The sequence below is a fragment of the Drosophila rhopaloa genome, unplaced genomic scaffold (assembly GCF_018152115.1).
Source record: "Drosophila rhopaloa isolate 14029-0021.01 unplaced genomic scaffold, ASM1815211v1 contig_115, whole genome shotgun sequence".
Lineage (NCBI taxonomy): Eukaryota > Metazoa > Arthropoda > Insecta > Diptera > Drosophilidae > Drosophila > Drosophila rhopaloa.
The window spans coordinates 8232062-8246323 of NW_025334990.1; the positions used below are offsets into that span (position 1 = coordinate 8232062).

Here is a 14262-nt window from a genome sequence, read left to right on the forward strand (position 1 = left end):
CAAGTCGATTCCCCAATTTTCAATTGCCCGCATCTGCTGTCAATTTCAGTTTTTTTCTGGTTTTGCAGGGAGATATTTGGGTTCTACGCGTGTCTGTCAATGGCTTCAAGTTTATGACGAAATCTCTAGAGGAAAAGTTTTCCCCTTTCCATTCTGAAGAAAGCAGATGTACAAAAATTGAAACCGGCCAACAAAGGGGGAGGGGTGAGTCATGGCGTTTGCCTATGACAATTGCCAGCGGGTTGCCAATTTTCGACAGTCGGGACTATAATGAAAATTGCCCAGCAAATTTCAGGCGCGAAATTCATTTCAAGGCATGAAAATTGCAACAACACCGTGGAACAAAAAGGTAAAACGCCCCTTTTTATATGGGAGAGGTGGGGGCTTTTGTTTGAGAATTATTACATGGACCACAGTTTAATACCCTCAGAAGATGCCGTATTAAGAGTTTTCTGACAGAACTTTAAAAACGCCGATAAACAGTTTAATTCTTATATATTTTGTATGATCAATTTTGAAATACCTTTTCGGTGTTTACTGTTATTAACAGAACATTTTTTAAATCTTACTAATAATGTTTTTTGATTCATGCTTGTTCCATAAAAAATTTCGGAAATTCCGTTTATAATGCCTGACAAAAGATATTGTAAAATTAGAACGTACAATCAAATTCGTAATAAAATCGTGACTATATGATGATTTTGCAAAACTACGAATTTTATCAAGTTTTTTAATGAGCTTTTTTTGGGCTTCTAAAAAAAGTCACAAAAAAAACATACAACTGATATTTTAGTAAATCATGCGAATTTAATAAGAAGAACTTCATATATGAAAAATACCAAATTTAAATTTATTGAACTTTATTAATAGTTATAATATTTAAATTTAATCATTTTAAAGTTTTGTATAATAACTCAATAACCCTAAAGACTATCTAAGACTTAAGATTTTAGTTTTCTCTAAGTTAAGTCAATTATTTTGTGTGTCGCATTGTATTTACTATATATGTGTAACAATAGGGTAAGAATAGGTTCGATTCTCCATTATATCCCACTTGTTCTGACTGCACGCTGCCTTGGTGCAACATTATTTTGCTGCATCGCCGGCGGGCAGAGGCCACAATTCATACCTGGAACCTAGGCGTTAAATTTGTCCGGCACGTACAGCACGACAGGGATAAAAGGGGGCGTGGCAGGGGGCGGTTGGCAAGAGTTCTGTACAATCGCAGGACGTGGGCAGGCGTGGGCATTTCAATCAGTGCTTGACCGCAGTCTTTTGTCCCGATTTCCCGATGCGTTCTTGTATGTGTTTAACTGCGTGCAACGTGTGCAACCTCACAATAGGAGGGCCTTGGGCCGACATGTCCTGTTCGCCCACATAAACAATTATTTGGCCAACTTGCTGTCTTGGATTTTCCCCTTTCCTAGCCAAGCTTCTGTAGGCGTTGGCAATTAGTGTTGGCTCTAAACGCTTATTAATGAGTTCAAGTCGAGCTTCGAGGCCCCAAGCTAGGATCTATAAATCTTGTAGATCCCTAGATAAAAATCGAGTTAAGTTTAGCCGGGAGGCGTTACCGAAATGAATCAGATTTATGCGGATATTAGAGAATTCTTGTTACCTGGGTAACTCCTACCTACTACGAGTGTTTTGTACTGCAATGCCTGTTAACTAATGTTCCATTGCAGCATTGTTCTTGAGATATTTCCATTTGAATGCATTTTCCCCTGGCGCATTTGGCGAATGTTGTCACGATTGTAAGTGTCACATAAATAACCCAGACAGCCACCCCTTTCGGGGCTAATGACATGCCGAGAGGAGTCGGAATCCCAGGAGGAGGAGTACTAGTACCAGTACCAGTACCAGTACCACTACCAGGCCAGGGCAATTCTGAGCCGACTTTGACACCTCTCTTTGAAAATGCGCCGCCCGGCTTTTCCACGTTTCCTACGGTTCACTTGGTTCTCAGGCTTGGCTGGAGTCGGAGTCGGAGTCGAAACTGCGTGATGCATGGGATCGTGTTATTGAACTGGACATGCTGCCCGGAGAGAGGGGGGTGATGGGTGGTGGCTACTTACCTATGCATTCAAAACAGTGAGAAACAAGAAAGGAAACAAACCTCGCCAAGCCGAAGTTTATATACCCTTGCAGCTGTTAAACAAATTTAATATTCTTTATTCAGATTAAGATTATTTAAAACAATTGGATCATTGCCCGACTCATTTTTAAGATCGTTCCTATAATAGCTATATGATATAGTCGTCCGATTTTTATAAAAGTTAACTCGTAAACATACCTTTAAGTATATGGGTATATATTTGCCTTTTTTCCCGATTTTTCCTATGAAAGCTAAGTACTCTCTGCAAGGGTATAAAAATGCGTCTTGAAGAACTCGTTTTATATATCCATAAATACGATTTATAACTAACAAATCACCACAATATATTAAAAAAAAAAAACAGTCTTGAAAAAAGATGATATCATCTCATATCTAGACACGTATTTATTGATTAATTGAATTGAATGTATGTTTTTTTTCCTTTTTATCAACGGGTTTGACAAATTATGGATTTTAATTAACAATTCAGCAAACATTTATAGATAGCACATCTTTGGAAAGGCGAACTCAAAAACGAAAAGGTTTAAATAGTGCGGACCTAGGAGGAAATAGTGCAAATATTTTTATTGAAAGTGAAAATTCCATCGAATTTGACTTAAATTTATTTCTTTTATGTCAAAATTAAATGGACGTTGAAAAAAGTGTCCATACTATATAATCTAAGCCATTTCCATTAGACTTTTCAGAGGGCATATATGTATATAATTTATGAGGCGAAACTATCCAATTTGTATTTGATTGGTAATCCTGAAACTGAATTGTAAATAGACTTTAAAAAAATATGTCAAACCCGAACTCTTATTAGTATTTGAGTTGCTAATCCGTTTTTCCCAGTGCAGCTCTATTGAGTTTCGAAGTACTTCAGTTGATTGTTTGCACAGTAAACACGAGCCTGGGCATATTGTAAATAAACTTTTCATGTATGCCAGGAATGGATGAGCACAGATTACCTCGATGGGCCTAATCCCAGTGAAATTGCTTATCAACTGTGTGCAAACATACGCGCAATCGTCTGCCAAATGACCCGTTGTTGGCCATTTGGCTAAGTACATTGCAATGGAAATTGCTTCAGCAATTTGCTAGTCGCTCCCCGTAAAAATCTCTGCCCCGCACACTTTTTAATTGAATAAACACGGCGGTTAGTGTGTTTACATTTTAAGTGCTTATGCAGCAGTTGCAACGTGCTACGTGCAACAATTGCAGCTGCTGCCGGCGACATGGCCACCGATCAACTCTAATTAGTGGCAACCAGTTGAGGAGACAAGCGCTGCGAACGGCGGAAGCGGTCAATTATAAACTCCATGGAGCCGGGGGGAAAGGGGCAGGCGGAGGGGAAGGGTGGGGCAGGTCCAAGTTCCAAGTCCTGTCCAAGTGTCAGAAATATTGTCAAAGTCGCTGATCGAGCCACACTTACAAGTTTTATCGATCGAACAGTCCAACTTCATAAACTCGAATTTGCATATTATTTTTTCGAAATCCGACAAAGCTCGTTTACCACTTTATATTGAATTATTTATATTTTTTTTACATCCTTATATCTATAAATAATGGTATTGAAATTGCAAAGCTTTGCAAAAATATTTATTTTCTGGTAGTTTAAGGCTTATCTTTATTATATTTAATAATAAATATGCATGAAATAATATTAAATATGTTATTTGTTAGTCTTATTATGATTTATACCGATGCAATGAGTGATCCATTAAAAAATTGTTGATAAAAACTTATAAACAAGTTTGTTATGATTTAAATGGGAAGTTTTAGGTTTATAAAGTAGACAATTTCTTTTTCAATAAATAATAAATAATTGTGAAACATAATCAGGGGTTACAATATTTTTGAAAATATTTTCTCTTCAAAAAATAGTTATTATAAAAAATGCGTAGCTTGGTGCCTAAAATTTTCTGTTGGCGAATTAATAAAAACCAATTATTCAATAAGCTTTTATATATATGTGACACATAAATGTAAAACCATTAAAATAATTTGTGTAGAATACATTTATAAGTATTAATCATCTAAATTTGAACTTATTATGAGTGTGCAAATTACAAAGGCTTGACTGTAGTGGCAATTTGCATTTGCATATTCGCCCGCTGGCGTCTGAACAAGCTGTTCGGCTTCCCCGGCGACGTTGATGGTGGACATTATCACGGTTTTTATGCCGCCCGTGCGTGATACGCTTTTCCTTATCGCTGCCATTGCCTGATTTATATCAGTCATAAATATAATTGCAATATTGTATCCAAATATGAGAGGCGTGACATGAGTGCGACGTCAATCGATCGATGGCAATGATGCGTCCACTTGTATTAACGCACTGCTCTGCCATATGGTTGCTTCTGTTGCTGGCGGAGCACACACCCAGTGCCCAGGTAATTCCGCTCCCGCCGATCATCCTCTTCCTTACGAGCGGCACGCTCCTCGGCCGTGTGTGTCATGTACCGCTGGTGCCAATCGCGATTGTGAGTCTAAAACAAAGTCATCGGTTGAGGTTACAAATGAAATATAGGCAGTAACGATGATTTCATCTTACCCTGGCGCATCGCTTCTCCATGAGCTCCTCATAAATTTGCCGATCTTCGAGTATGTTGTGCCCCGTATCCTCACGGATCTTGGCCTGCATTTGCTGGACACTGGTCATTCGATTCTGTTTGATCTGATCCTGCAAGTCAGTGAGTTGCTGGTGGCGTTTATCCTTCACCTTCTTGAGTTCATGTTGTTTCTTCAGGACATCCATTTCGGTAGCGATTTCCAGACTAGAACAGATGGGTGATTAAAAATTAAGCCTAATTTGAAAGTAAGAAATAACACGAGCAATTTAACTGTAGTTTTGACTTTGAATTCTGCCTGTAATTGGCTTTAGAGATAGCTTTTAAAAATTCTATGTGAAATAGGTCAAAATAAACCAAATAGGTTTAAAAAAAAAAAATTCTTTCTCAGTGTAAGGCACTTTATGTTTACAAAAAAATGTATGTGATCAAGATGTCATTTTGTTTCTAACTTTAGCTTAGTACTTTTATATTTTACTTTGTTTTGGCTATATAAATAATACCGGTCTTCATATTCTTCTAAAAATGTGTAAGATTAGCCAATAGTTAAATAGATAAATAGTTAAATAGAATAGTTAGCATTCAAATTTTTAGTGTGATTATTGATGTTTGATTTTCCAGAGCTTCGTTGTATTTACATCCTTAATCTTTGATTTAAGAACTAGTTTTATGTGAGATGCAATATATGAATATAAAAGTACTTACGCCTGGGAGCATTCTCGTTGCTCTGCCAGCACTTCCTTGGCGAACTGAGCCTTCAGCTTCCGATCTATTTCCAGATTCTGGGCCTGGCACCTGCCCTCTATTAAGTTTCGCAGTTTCAGTTCATATTGCTCCTGCTGAGCCTTACTTTCGTCCAATCGCTGCCACACCCGCTGCCAAAGGATCTCCACACAGGCTTGTCGACGCTTGAGAGCCTTTTTCTCCTCAATTTGATGGAGCTGAGCTTGTTTGGATTCCAAAAGGATCTCTTTGGTTTGCATATGACGATGAGCCTCCGAGTTTTCACTGAAAAAATGGGATTATTTTAAATAAATAAATAATAAATAAATAAAGGCTTCCTACATCTCCCTTTGCTGCTTCTTAACTTTGACCAGTTCCTTTTCGGCCTCCTCCCTTTTCAGTCGCTCCATCTCGATCCACTCGTGTCGCCTTCGATCCGCTTCATCTGCCTGCTCCTGGAGCATCTCTGCAATCTTTTCGTCCGCCTGCAAAGCCTCTTTTTGGAGTAGGAGACTCAAGTTCCAACGGCGATTGTCCACATCCTCGTACCATTCCCGCATCTTTCGTGCCACCTGGAATCCGATTTGGGATTTGAGGTTCCGGCGGTCGGTGCGACTGAGAAATTCCACAACATCCATGTTTTAAGCAGTCTTTCTCGAGAATCAGTAAGCCACTTTTTCATTTGTTTTCCGGTTTCTATGCGCCGTCGGTTACCATCAATTTAATAATTACTATGGTTACTAAAGTCAAATTGTATATTGAGACTTTTAAAATGGCGTTTATAGATAATATGTTTTAGTAAGTAAAATTAGAAAATGAAATGAAATCGTTTATAAAAAAGATATTTTTCTTAAAATTATTAAAATTTGCAGAACTTTTGTTTGGGGAGGCAAAGGGCATAAAAGACCATAAATTAGTTAAGTGAATAGATATTTCAATGGGCGTGAAAATACTTTGGATATCATATTCTGGGAATAAGTTTTCCAAGGACAATCGACCAATTAGAACTAGCGGAATTCTAATTGGATTTATCGACGCTTAAGCCAGCGGATTGTGCGCTTTAGCCTGGCAAAATCCGCACTGCTGGGGTTGGAGTTCGTGGATGAAGAGGTCCCACTGGGGAAATTGGTCGTGGTAGGTTATTCTAATTAGACCGAGCCTTTTAAATATTGGGAAAAGACTAATCGTAATCTGCATATATATATATTTATTTTTTTGTTGTTTTTTTTTTTACATTGAATTGTCAATCTCGAAACTTTCGAATATGTTTTTTCCAAGAGTCCTTTTTGCTTTAAGTTCAACCCCGAAGTTGGCGTCTTCCTCGACGACGCCTAGCTACAAAGCCTCCACCGCGCCTTCCCTGACCCCTTCCCTGGCCCCTTCCCTGACGCCCTCCTCGACGCCTTAACCACTGCCGCCTTCTCCCACGCCTACCTCCAAACCGCTCTTCAGCTTCCAGCACGCCAATATCACGCTCCAGCCTGGCCAATTCCTGACTCAGGGTGTCGGAGGTCGTGGGCGAAGCGGATGCAGTGGGTGATGCGGCCGCAGCTGGGGTAGGAGATGCTGAGGGCGGTGAAGAAGAAGGAGGAGTCGCCGGAGGAGTCGCTGGAGGAGTAGCCGCTGGCGGCGTGGCCGCCGGTGGAGTGGCAGCCGGTGGAGTGGCAGCCGGTGGAGTGGCCGCCGGTGGAGTTACGGCGTAAGCAGCCGCAACGAGGGTGGAAAGCCCAAAGACGAAGACAAACGGCGATCGCATCTTGAGCTCTGTCTTTTACCTAATGAAGAACTGTACATATTCCGCTTTTAATTCGACTATTTATAGAGAAGATCTCATTTTTTGGCTTGATTGCAGAATCTGTGTTTGCTAAAGATCGCCATATGTCACGAAACAAATAAGGATTTGTTTATCAAGACAAACCTATTTTAAACTAAATACAGGGTTAAAAGATGAGGCGATCTTTGTTTTTAAGACCTAAATCGTGATGGAAAGTTCCTTTGTTTGTAGAGAATTTGCTTGTTTTAATGCATTGTTAGCGACTGTGCAAACATAAACGTCTGTGTAATCAATAGATTTAGATGTAGCTATTGTTATGCGCAAGGCTATTCATCTAGTGTTTTAGCAGTAATTAATATTTAAATACCCGCAAATAACTGAAGCTTTGTTCAGCACTGAGAAAGCTTAAATCAAATAAGTATAAAACAAAGCATTCAAAGGTTTTAATAATATTTTCGCTTGTAGGTAGGCTACATATTACTAAACAGGTAAGTATCTCGATCAAAGGGTTCTTTATTAATTTGCATGTACGCATGAACATTTTAGTATAATTAGTAAAAAATGTATTACCTATTGCCAGGCTTGAAATTTTCACAATCGTCCCTATGCAAATAGGTACAAAATAAACATACAAAGATTAAATCAAAACATTAGATCATATCTTAAAATGATATGTTTACGTATCGTCACGTATAAACAACTAGATACAAATATTGCTTGTGGGGAATTTCAAAAATTTTAATAAATATTTATAAGTTTGGTTTCAGATCCATATAAATGTATCTTTCACACTAATACATTTTTATTGGAAATAGTATATAAAACGGCAGGTATCAATCAATCAACACAATCCCTTATTTTTAAAGAAGATAACAATCTATGTTTTATATAATAATTTTTTATATGATTTCAGTATTTAATTTTTGAACAACTCTCATGAGAAATGTGTTAAATGTAGGTAAGCTTATTGAGTTTTTTAATCATTTCAAAAGTAATTTCATTTAGTTATGTCAGTTTGTCAAGATTCCGGACACTGAAATTTGGTTTGATGTATTTATTTTGGTTTTGGTTGGCTAAAATCGCGTTCTCAAATCGCGGAGTTCTGAAGCAACCAAATTTTTATTAGAGTTCACTGAATTGAAATATGTGTCTATTGAAAATATCTAAATTTCATATTTGCAATTTTGACTACTTTTAATAAGGACGTTCTATACAGGAAGTTTCTTACTCAACATAGATTCTCTTTTAAATCCTTATTAGTTATTGGAGCAAAAGAAAACTGTTCCAAAACCAAAATTTTCAATAATTTACAAACAAATTTTGTGCTTTTAAATAAACATTATATATCAAATGTTGTTTTTATATTTAGTCTGGAACTTTACTTCCGCATACATTTTCCAGCGTCCAGTTCATTTTTAACCCTGACGGTTGCGCAACCTTTGGTGAGGTCGAGGAACTTCAAGAGGTCGAGGAAGTGCTGGAGGTGTGGAAGTAGTCGAAGAGAAATATATGAGGTTGTCGAGGATAAATCCGTTCCAGCTGATCCAGTATGTGCCATATTTGAAATTAAAGTATTTATGGGGAATATATTAAATATTTTCGTCTAACTCAGCATTTTTTAGTAGTGAGACAACTTTGAAGATGTTATGGAAAGTATCTTTATATGCTTTTGCCTAATTTAACAATAGAGAAGTTGTGGATTTATTTGCTCTAGTTTATTCTTAGCGAGCAAACGCAAAACACCTCAAAAGTTGTAGGTATTGTTAACCCTCTTGATCTATTCTGTCAGTGCTTTAAGAGTTTATTAAGAGCATTATTTGAATAATCGCACAAAACAGATACCAACATTGCTTTAAGAGAGCTTGAAGAATGAAAAGACAATCAAAAAGCAATACCTTGCACGAGGAAGGTTTTCATTGTCAACATCGTTTTTTGATCGAAATAAAACTTTAAGTGAGTTCATTTTATTTTTGTGACAACTGAGAAGGTCAAAATGAATACACATTTAAGCTTAATCGAGCTTAGTTAAGTAAAAGAAGAAGCTATTCTAAAATAATTTATTAAATTTAATATTAAATCGAGTCAAATTTATTTTTGAATTTTGTTCATTTTATTTTGGCCTATCTTGTATCTATATGAATTGTTCACATCCCCATACTATTCTCGAATTTTCCGTGCCACCTGGACTGAGAACCTCCACAACCTCCATATTTTTGTCAGCCCATCTCCAGAATTTCGAAGCCACTTTTTCTTTTGTTTTCTGGTTTCTTTACTCAGTCGGTTATTCAAACTTGCTACTATTAGTTAAGTAATTACTATGTTTACTATTTTAAAATGGCATTTAAAGACCAAGTTTTCACCTTCGTTTTTAAGCGATAATTTCTTTTGTTAAGTAAAATTAAATTTTTACTCAAAGTTCTTTGCAAAAAACGGTTTGAAATATCGGATATAAAACAGAATGTTTTTCTTAAAATTTTTAAAATTGCAGAAGTTAGGGAGGCAAAGATCATAAAAGCGACTTAATTATCAAGTTTAAATATTTTTCTAAGTTTTTTTTTACTGCTTGTTCATGTCCTAAATAACATATTTGTTTTAAGAAAGGTTAGGCTAAAACTTTCAGGGGTTGCTTTCCTAGCATCTGACGGTTTCGCCCCATCCTTTCCTAATTTAAATTTTTGTCGTGAATAGTCAAGAATTTAATTTGGGGGACTAGGAAATCGTTAAGTAGACTCATAAAATTTCATCTGTAAAATTTGTATACTTTCTATTGACACTGCTTTTACTTGATAAAACACAAATTGTTCGGTATTGGTTGAGAGTATAGATGCTTCTATAGTTTGAAATTCATTTAAGCATTTTATTATATTCTTGTTGCCTTTTGATAAGAGGAAGTTTTCCAAGGACCTGCGCTGGTGTCGGAGTTTGTGGATGAAGGGGGAAATTGGGCGTGGTGGACTGCTTGGGGGAGTTGGCGTTGGGCATGGTAAATTTAGACCGAGTCTTCAAGATCGGGAAAAGACAAATTGTAATCGCACGTTCACATACATTATTTATTTATTTGATTTTTTTGAACATTTAATTGTGAAGAGTCCTTTTTGGCGAGCTTAACCGCGACGTTGGCGTCTTCCTCCACGACGCCTTCCCTGGCGCCCTCCTCGACGGCCTCCTCGACGCCCTTCCTGACGCCTCTCTTGACGCCTCTCTTGACGCCTCTCTTGACGCCACTCCCGGCGCCGCTCCCGGCGCTCTTGACGTTCCAGTCTCTCAACATCGCGTGTCAGCCTGGTCAACTCCGCTTTGAGGGTGTCGGGGGACGTGGTCGAAGGGGATTCACTGGACGTTGCGGTGGGGGAAGCTGCAGCAGGTGAGGCGGCCGGCGAGGCTGAGGGCGGTGAAGAAGAGGGAGAAGTCGCCGGAGGAGTCGCTGGAGGAGTCGCCGTAGGAGTGCCCGGAGGAGTTGCCGCAGGCGGTGTGCCCGTAGGCGGCGTGGCCGCCGGTGGAGTAGCGGGAGCTGTTCCTACGGCGTAAGCAGCCGCAACAAGGGCGGAAAGTCCGAAGACGAAGATAAACGGGGATCGCATCTTGAGCTCTGTCTTTCACCTGATGAAGTACTGTACATATTCCGGTTTTAGTTCGAGTATTTATAGGGACGATCTTACATTGTGGTCTAATTGCAGAATCTGTATTTGCTAAAGATCGCCATATGCCATCGAACAAATAAGTATTTGTTTGCAGAGTGTAGGCTGTGTAAAGAGTTAAAAGATTAGACCATCTTTTTGTAAAGAGCTAAAAGTTGAATAGCTTTTTTGTGTTCTAATTAAACAGCAGACAATTGGATTCATAGTTGTGATAGCGACTGTGCAAACACAGGGGCCTGAGATATCAATAGATTTAGATATTATTTGAACAACCGCAAATAACTGAAGCTTTTCTAATCACAAAGAAAGCTTTCATCAAACCAGTATTAAACAAAGAATTTAAAGGTCTTAATTTTTTGTAGCATACTTTTTTAATACTATTATTATAACTTTTTTTTTGTAAAAGTGTATATATTTATTGCTTAACTTAACAGGTACAGCCGTGGTCATAGAAATAGCACAAACCAAAACGGATGTTTCGACAGGTTATAATTTTTCTCTTTTGATTTATGGTTAATTTTTGTTCGCGTTCACTTATTTTGCATGGTCATTAAGCGGCGAGGAGAAAGTGGTTTTCGCAGAATTCTTTTTTTAATTTTCTATATTTCGGTAACGAATTAATATAATTTACCGAAAGCCTGCAAATTATGAGGGAAATCATTAATGAGTGTGGTATGAATGCGTCAGGAAGACTCATAGCTAGAAGACTTAACGAAGCTTCGCTCTTTGGACGCATCAGCAGGAAGAAGACACTCCTGTAAAACAAAACATCAAAAGAAAGGAAGCAAACTTTATATACCCTTGCAGCTATTACAATAACCAAAAACAATGAAGCCACGTCGATTTAGCGATGCATTTTGCCATCGTCTCTATAGCTTGTCCGATGCTGACAAAACTAAAAGCTTAATAAATAATTACTATATGTCAAAGGAATATTTTAATAAATAAAAAACAGCCAAATACATTTTTTTTCAATTTTTTTAATTTACAATGGGAGCTATATGATATAAATGTTCGATTTTAATTTAATCAAACCCGTAATTCCATAGTATTTTAATATTACCAAATCGCAAAGAACAAAAAAAATTAAAAACGACAAACTTATTCTTTTTTAAAATTAAAAAAAAAAATTTTCGATTGCTCCTATGACTTTTATACTACCTGCAAGAGAACACCACTTTTGGGAAAGTTTTAAGCAGATAGTTTAAAAACTGAGGGACTAGTTTGCGTAGAAACGGCAGACGGATAGACGGACAGACATGGCTAGATCGACTCTCCTGGTGATGCTGATCAAGAACATATATACTTTATAGGGTCGAAAATGTCTCCTTCACTGCGCTTCAAACTTTTGACCGAAATTATAATACCCTCTGCAAGGGTATAAAAAGTAGGACCCGATGGCAAAACATTTGTTCGTCGTCCAGAAGGCCAAGCTCTTACTCCCAGGGGTTCCTACAGCTTGTAACGCAGTGATACCGCTCAATAACTGGCCTCTACCTTCTCTCTACAGAGTTTCCTATTTCGTGGGTGTTATGGGTCACGATACTTTTCAATTTTTTACAATATGTCTACCCGAGTGTATGGACTGTCCGATCCTCGATATTTGTAATCTATTAATGTTATTGCGTTCTCATATATTCATTTTATTTGATTTGTTTAAACATTTGATTGTGAATGTCGAAACTTCCAAATACATTTTGTCCTTTTTGTAGAGCCTAGCCCCGACGTTGGCGTCTTCCTCCACGACGCCTTCCGTTACGTCCTCCGTTACGCTTTCCGTTACGCTTTCCCCTAAGCTTTTTTATGCGATTTTGTTGCCGCCTGTCCTTAAGTCTCAAATTTGCAATCACGTTCTCCAACCTAGCCACCTCCGCTGCGTTCGCGGAATCCGTGGCCGAAGAGTCACTGGGCGAAACGGATGCACTGGGAGTTGGGGTGGGAGTTGGGGTGGATGCTGGAGGAGTTGTAGGAGCTGTAGCTGCTGGAGTCGTTCCAGAAGCAGACGAAGGGCTGCCTCCTGTTCCTGTAGAAGCCGCAGGGGTGCCTCCTGTTCCAGTAGAAGCCGCAGGTGTGCCTCCTGTTCCAGTAGAGGCCGCAGGGGTGCCTCCTGTTCCAGTAGAAGGGGTGCCTCCTGTTCCTGCCGCAGCCGGAGTCCCGGTTCCTGTTCCTGCTCCTGTTGTTCCTGCGGCGTAAGCAGCCGCAACGAGGGCAGAAAGGCCGAAGACGAGGATGAACGGGGATCGCATCTTGAGCTCTGTCTTTCACCTAATGAAGTACTGTACACATTCTGGTCTTAGTTCGAGTATTTATAGGGACGATCTCTTTTATTTTAGTCTGTTTGCTGAATCTGTGTTTGCTCTAAGCCGTCATAGCTCAACAAATATTTTTTAAACAGGGTTAAAAGATGAGACTAGGTTTTTTTAAGACCTAAAAGCGTGATGGACGATCTTTTTTTGAAGAATTAAAAGCTGGCAAGTTTCTTTGTGTTATTACTTAAATAGTAGACAATTGGCTGGTTTTATTGTAGTGTTTGGCGACTGTGCAAACATAAACGTCTGTGTAACTTTCTCACCACCAAGAAAGCTTTTATCTAAGAAGCATAAAACAAAGCATTCAAAAATTTTAATAATATTTTCGCTTTTAGGTAGGCTACATATTAGTTAACAGGTCAGTATCTCGATCAAAGCTTTCTTTATTAATATTTATGTAAGGATATTCTCGCAATCGGTAATGACATTAAAAATCAGCGACTTACAATATTCACACTCTTCCTTATGACAATAGGTTCAAAATAAACATATAAAGTTGATTTCAATGGATGTTTTATGCTTTTTAGTTCATTTTTTCGAATCGTTAAAAAAAGTATAACCAAGAAAAAATTATTTGGGGATATTATGAAAAAAGTTTTTACTTATTATCTGAAGAGCAGCAGTAAAATAAGATTGAGTCAAAAAAAGTTCTGACCCAATAAAAGCTGTTCGGTTTATTAAAGATATAATACATTTATAAATATGTACAACAAATTGTGTCAAAAGTTACGTGATATCATAATAGATCATTATCTTGAAATTATGTGATTACTTATCTTTACTTATAAACAACTAGATACAGATATTTGCCTGATTTTTTTTTATTAAAAGACAAATCTTTGCAAAATGATCGCAAAAAAAGGCAAAGTAATGTTTTTCGCCAGCTGTCCCTCTTTTAGATCCTCGATATTTCTATTTATTATTGCGTTCTCATAGAATCATTTTATTAAATTTGGTAAAACATTTAATTCCGAAGTATTTTTTCTATAAGTCTTTACCACTGTCACTGGGAGTAGAGGACGTGGTTGATGCAGTTGGTGTTGCCGAGGAGGAAGTCGAGGAAGCAGGTGTAGTCGAGCTGCTGGAGGGACTTGTGGCAGGGGAATCCGTTCCTGGGCCATAAACAGGCACCTCGAGAGCCAGAAAACCA

The 14262-nt window shown here is 38.1% G+C and overlaps 4 protein-coding genes across 4 annotated transcripts; all 4 read right to left on the minus strand.

Annotated features, from left to right (window-relative positions):
* Nucleotides 1–4202: 4202 nt before the first annotated feature.
* LOC108052011 (golgin subfamily A member 6-like protein 22) lies at nt 4203–6065 on the minus strand. The gene is made up of 4 exons (XM_044461861.1): nt 5734–6065; nt 5374–5676; nt 4653–4875; nt 4203–4587 (listed from the first exon to the last, which is right to left on the minus strand). The coding sequence occupies exons 1-4, from the start codon at nt 6027–6029 to the stop codon at nt 4429–4431; spliced, it is 981 nt and encodes a 326-aa protein (XP_044317796.1). The 5' UTR covers nt 6030–6065; the 3' UTR covers nt 4203–4428.
* A 623-nt stretch (nt 6066–6688) lies between these two features.
* LOC108052010 (classical arabinogalactan protein 4-like) lies at nt 6689–7147 on the minus strand. Its single transcript, XM_017134323.1, has one exon. The coding sequence runs from the start codon at nt 7145–7147 to the stop codon at nt 6689–6691; it is 459 nt and encodes a 152-aa protein (XP_016989812.1).
* Nucleotides 7148–10197: 3050 nt separating this feature from the next.
* Nucleotides 10198–10757, minus strand: LOC108043026 (classical arabinogalactan protein 4-like). Its single transcript, XM_017121553.2, has one exon. It carries the CDS (start codon nt 10744–10746, stop codon nt 10270–10272), a length of 477 nt encoding a protein of 158 aa, XP_016977042.2. The 5' UTR covers nt 10747–10757; the 3' UTR covers nt 10198–10269.
* A 1668-nt stretch (nt 10758–12425) lies between these two features.
* LOC123037207 (circumsporozoite protein) lies at nt 12426–13049 on the minus strand. Its single transcript, XM_044456933.1, has one exon. The coding sequence runs from the start codon at nt 13047–13049 to the stop codon at nt 12519–12521; it is 531 nt and encodes a 176-aa protein (XP_044312868.1). The 3' UTR covers nt 12426–12518.
* Between the last annotated feature and the right edge of the window lie 1213 nt (nt 13050–14262).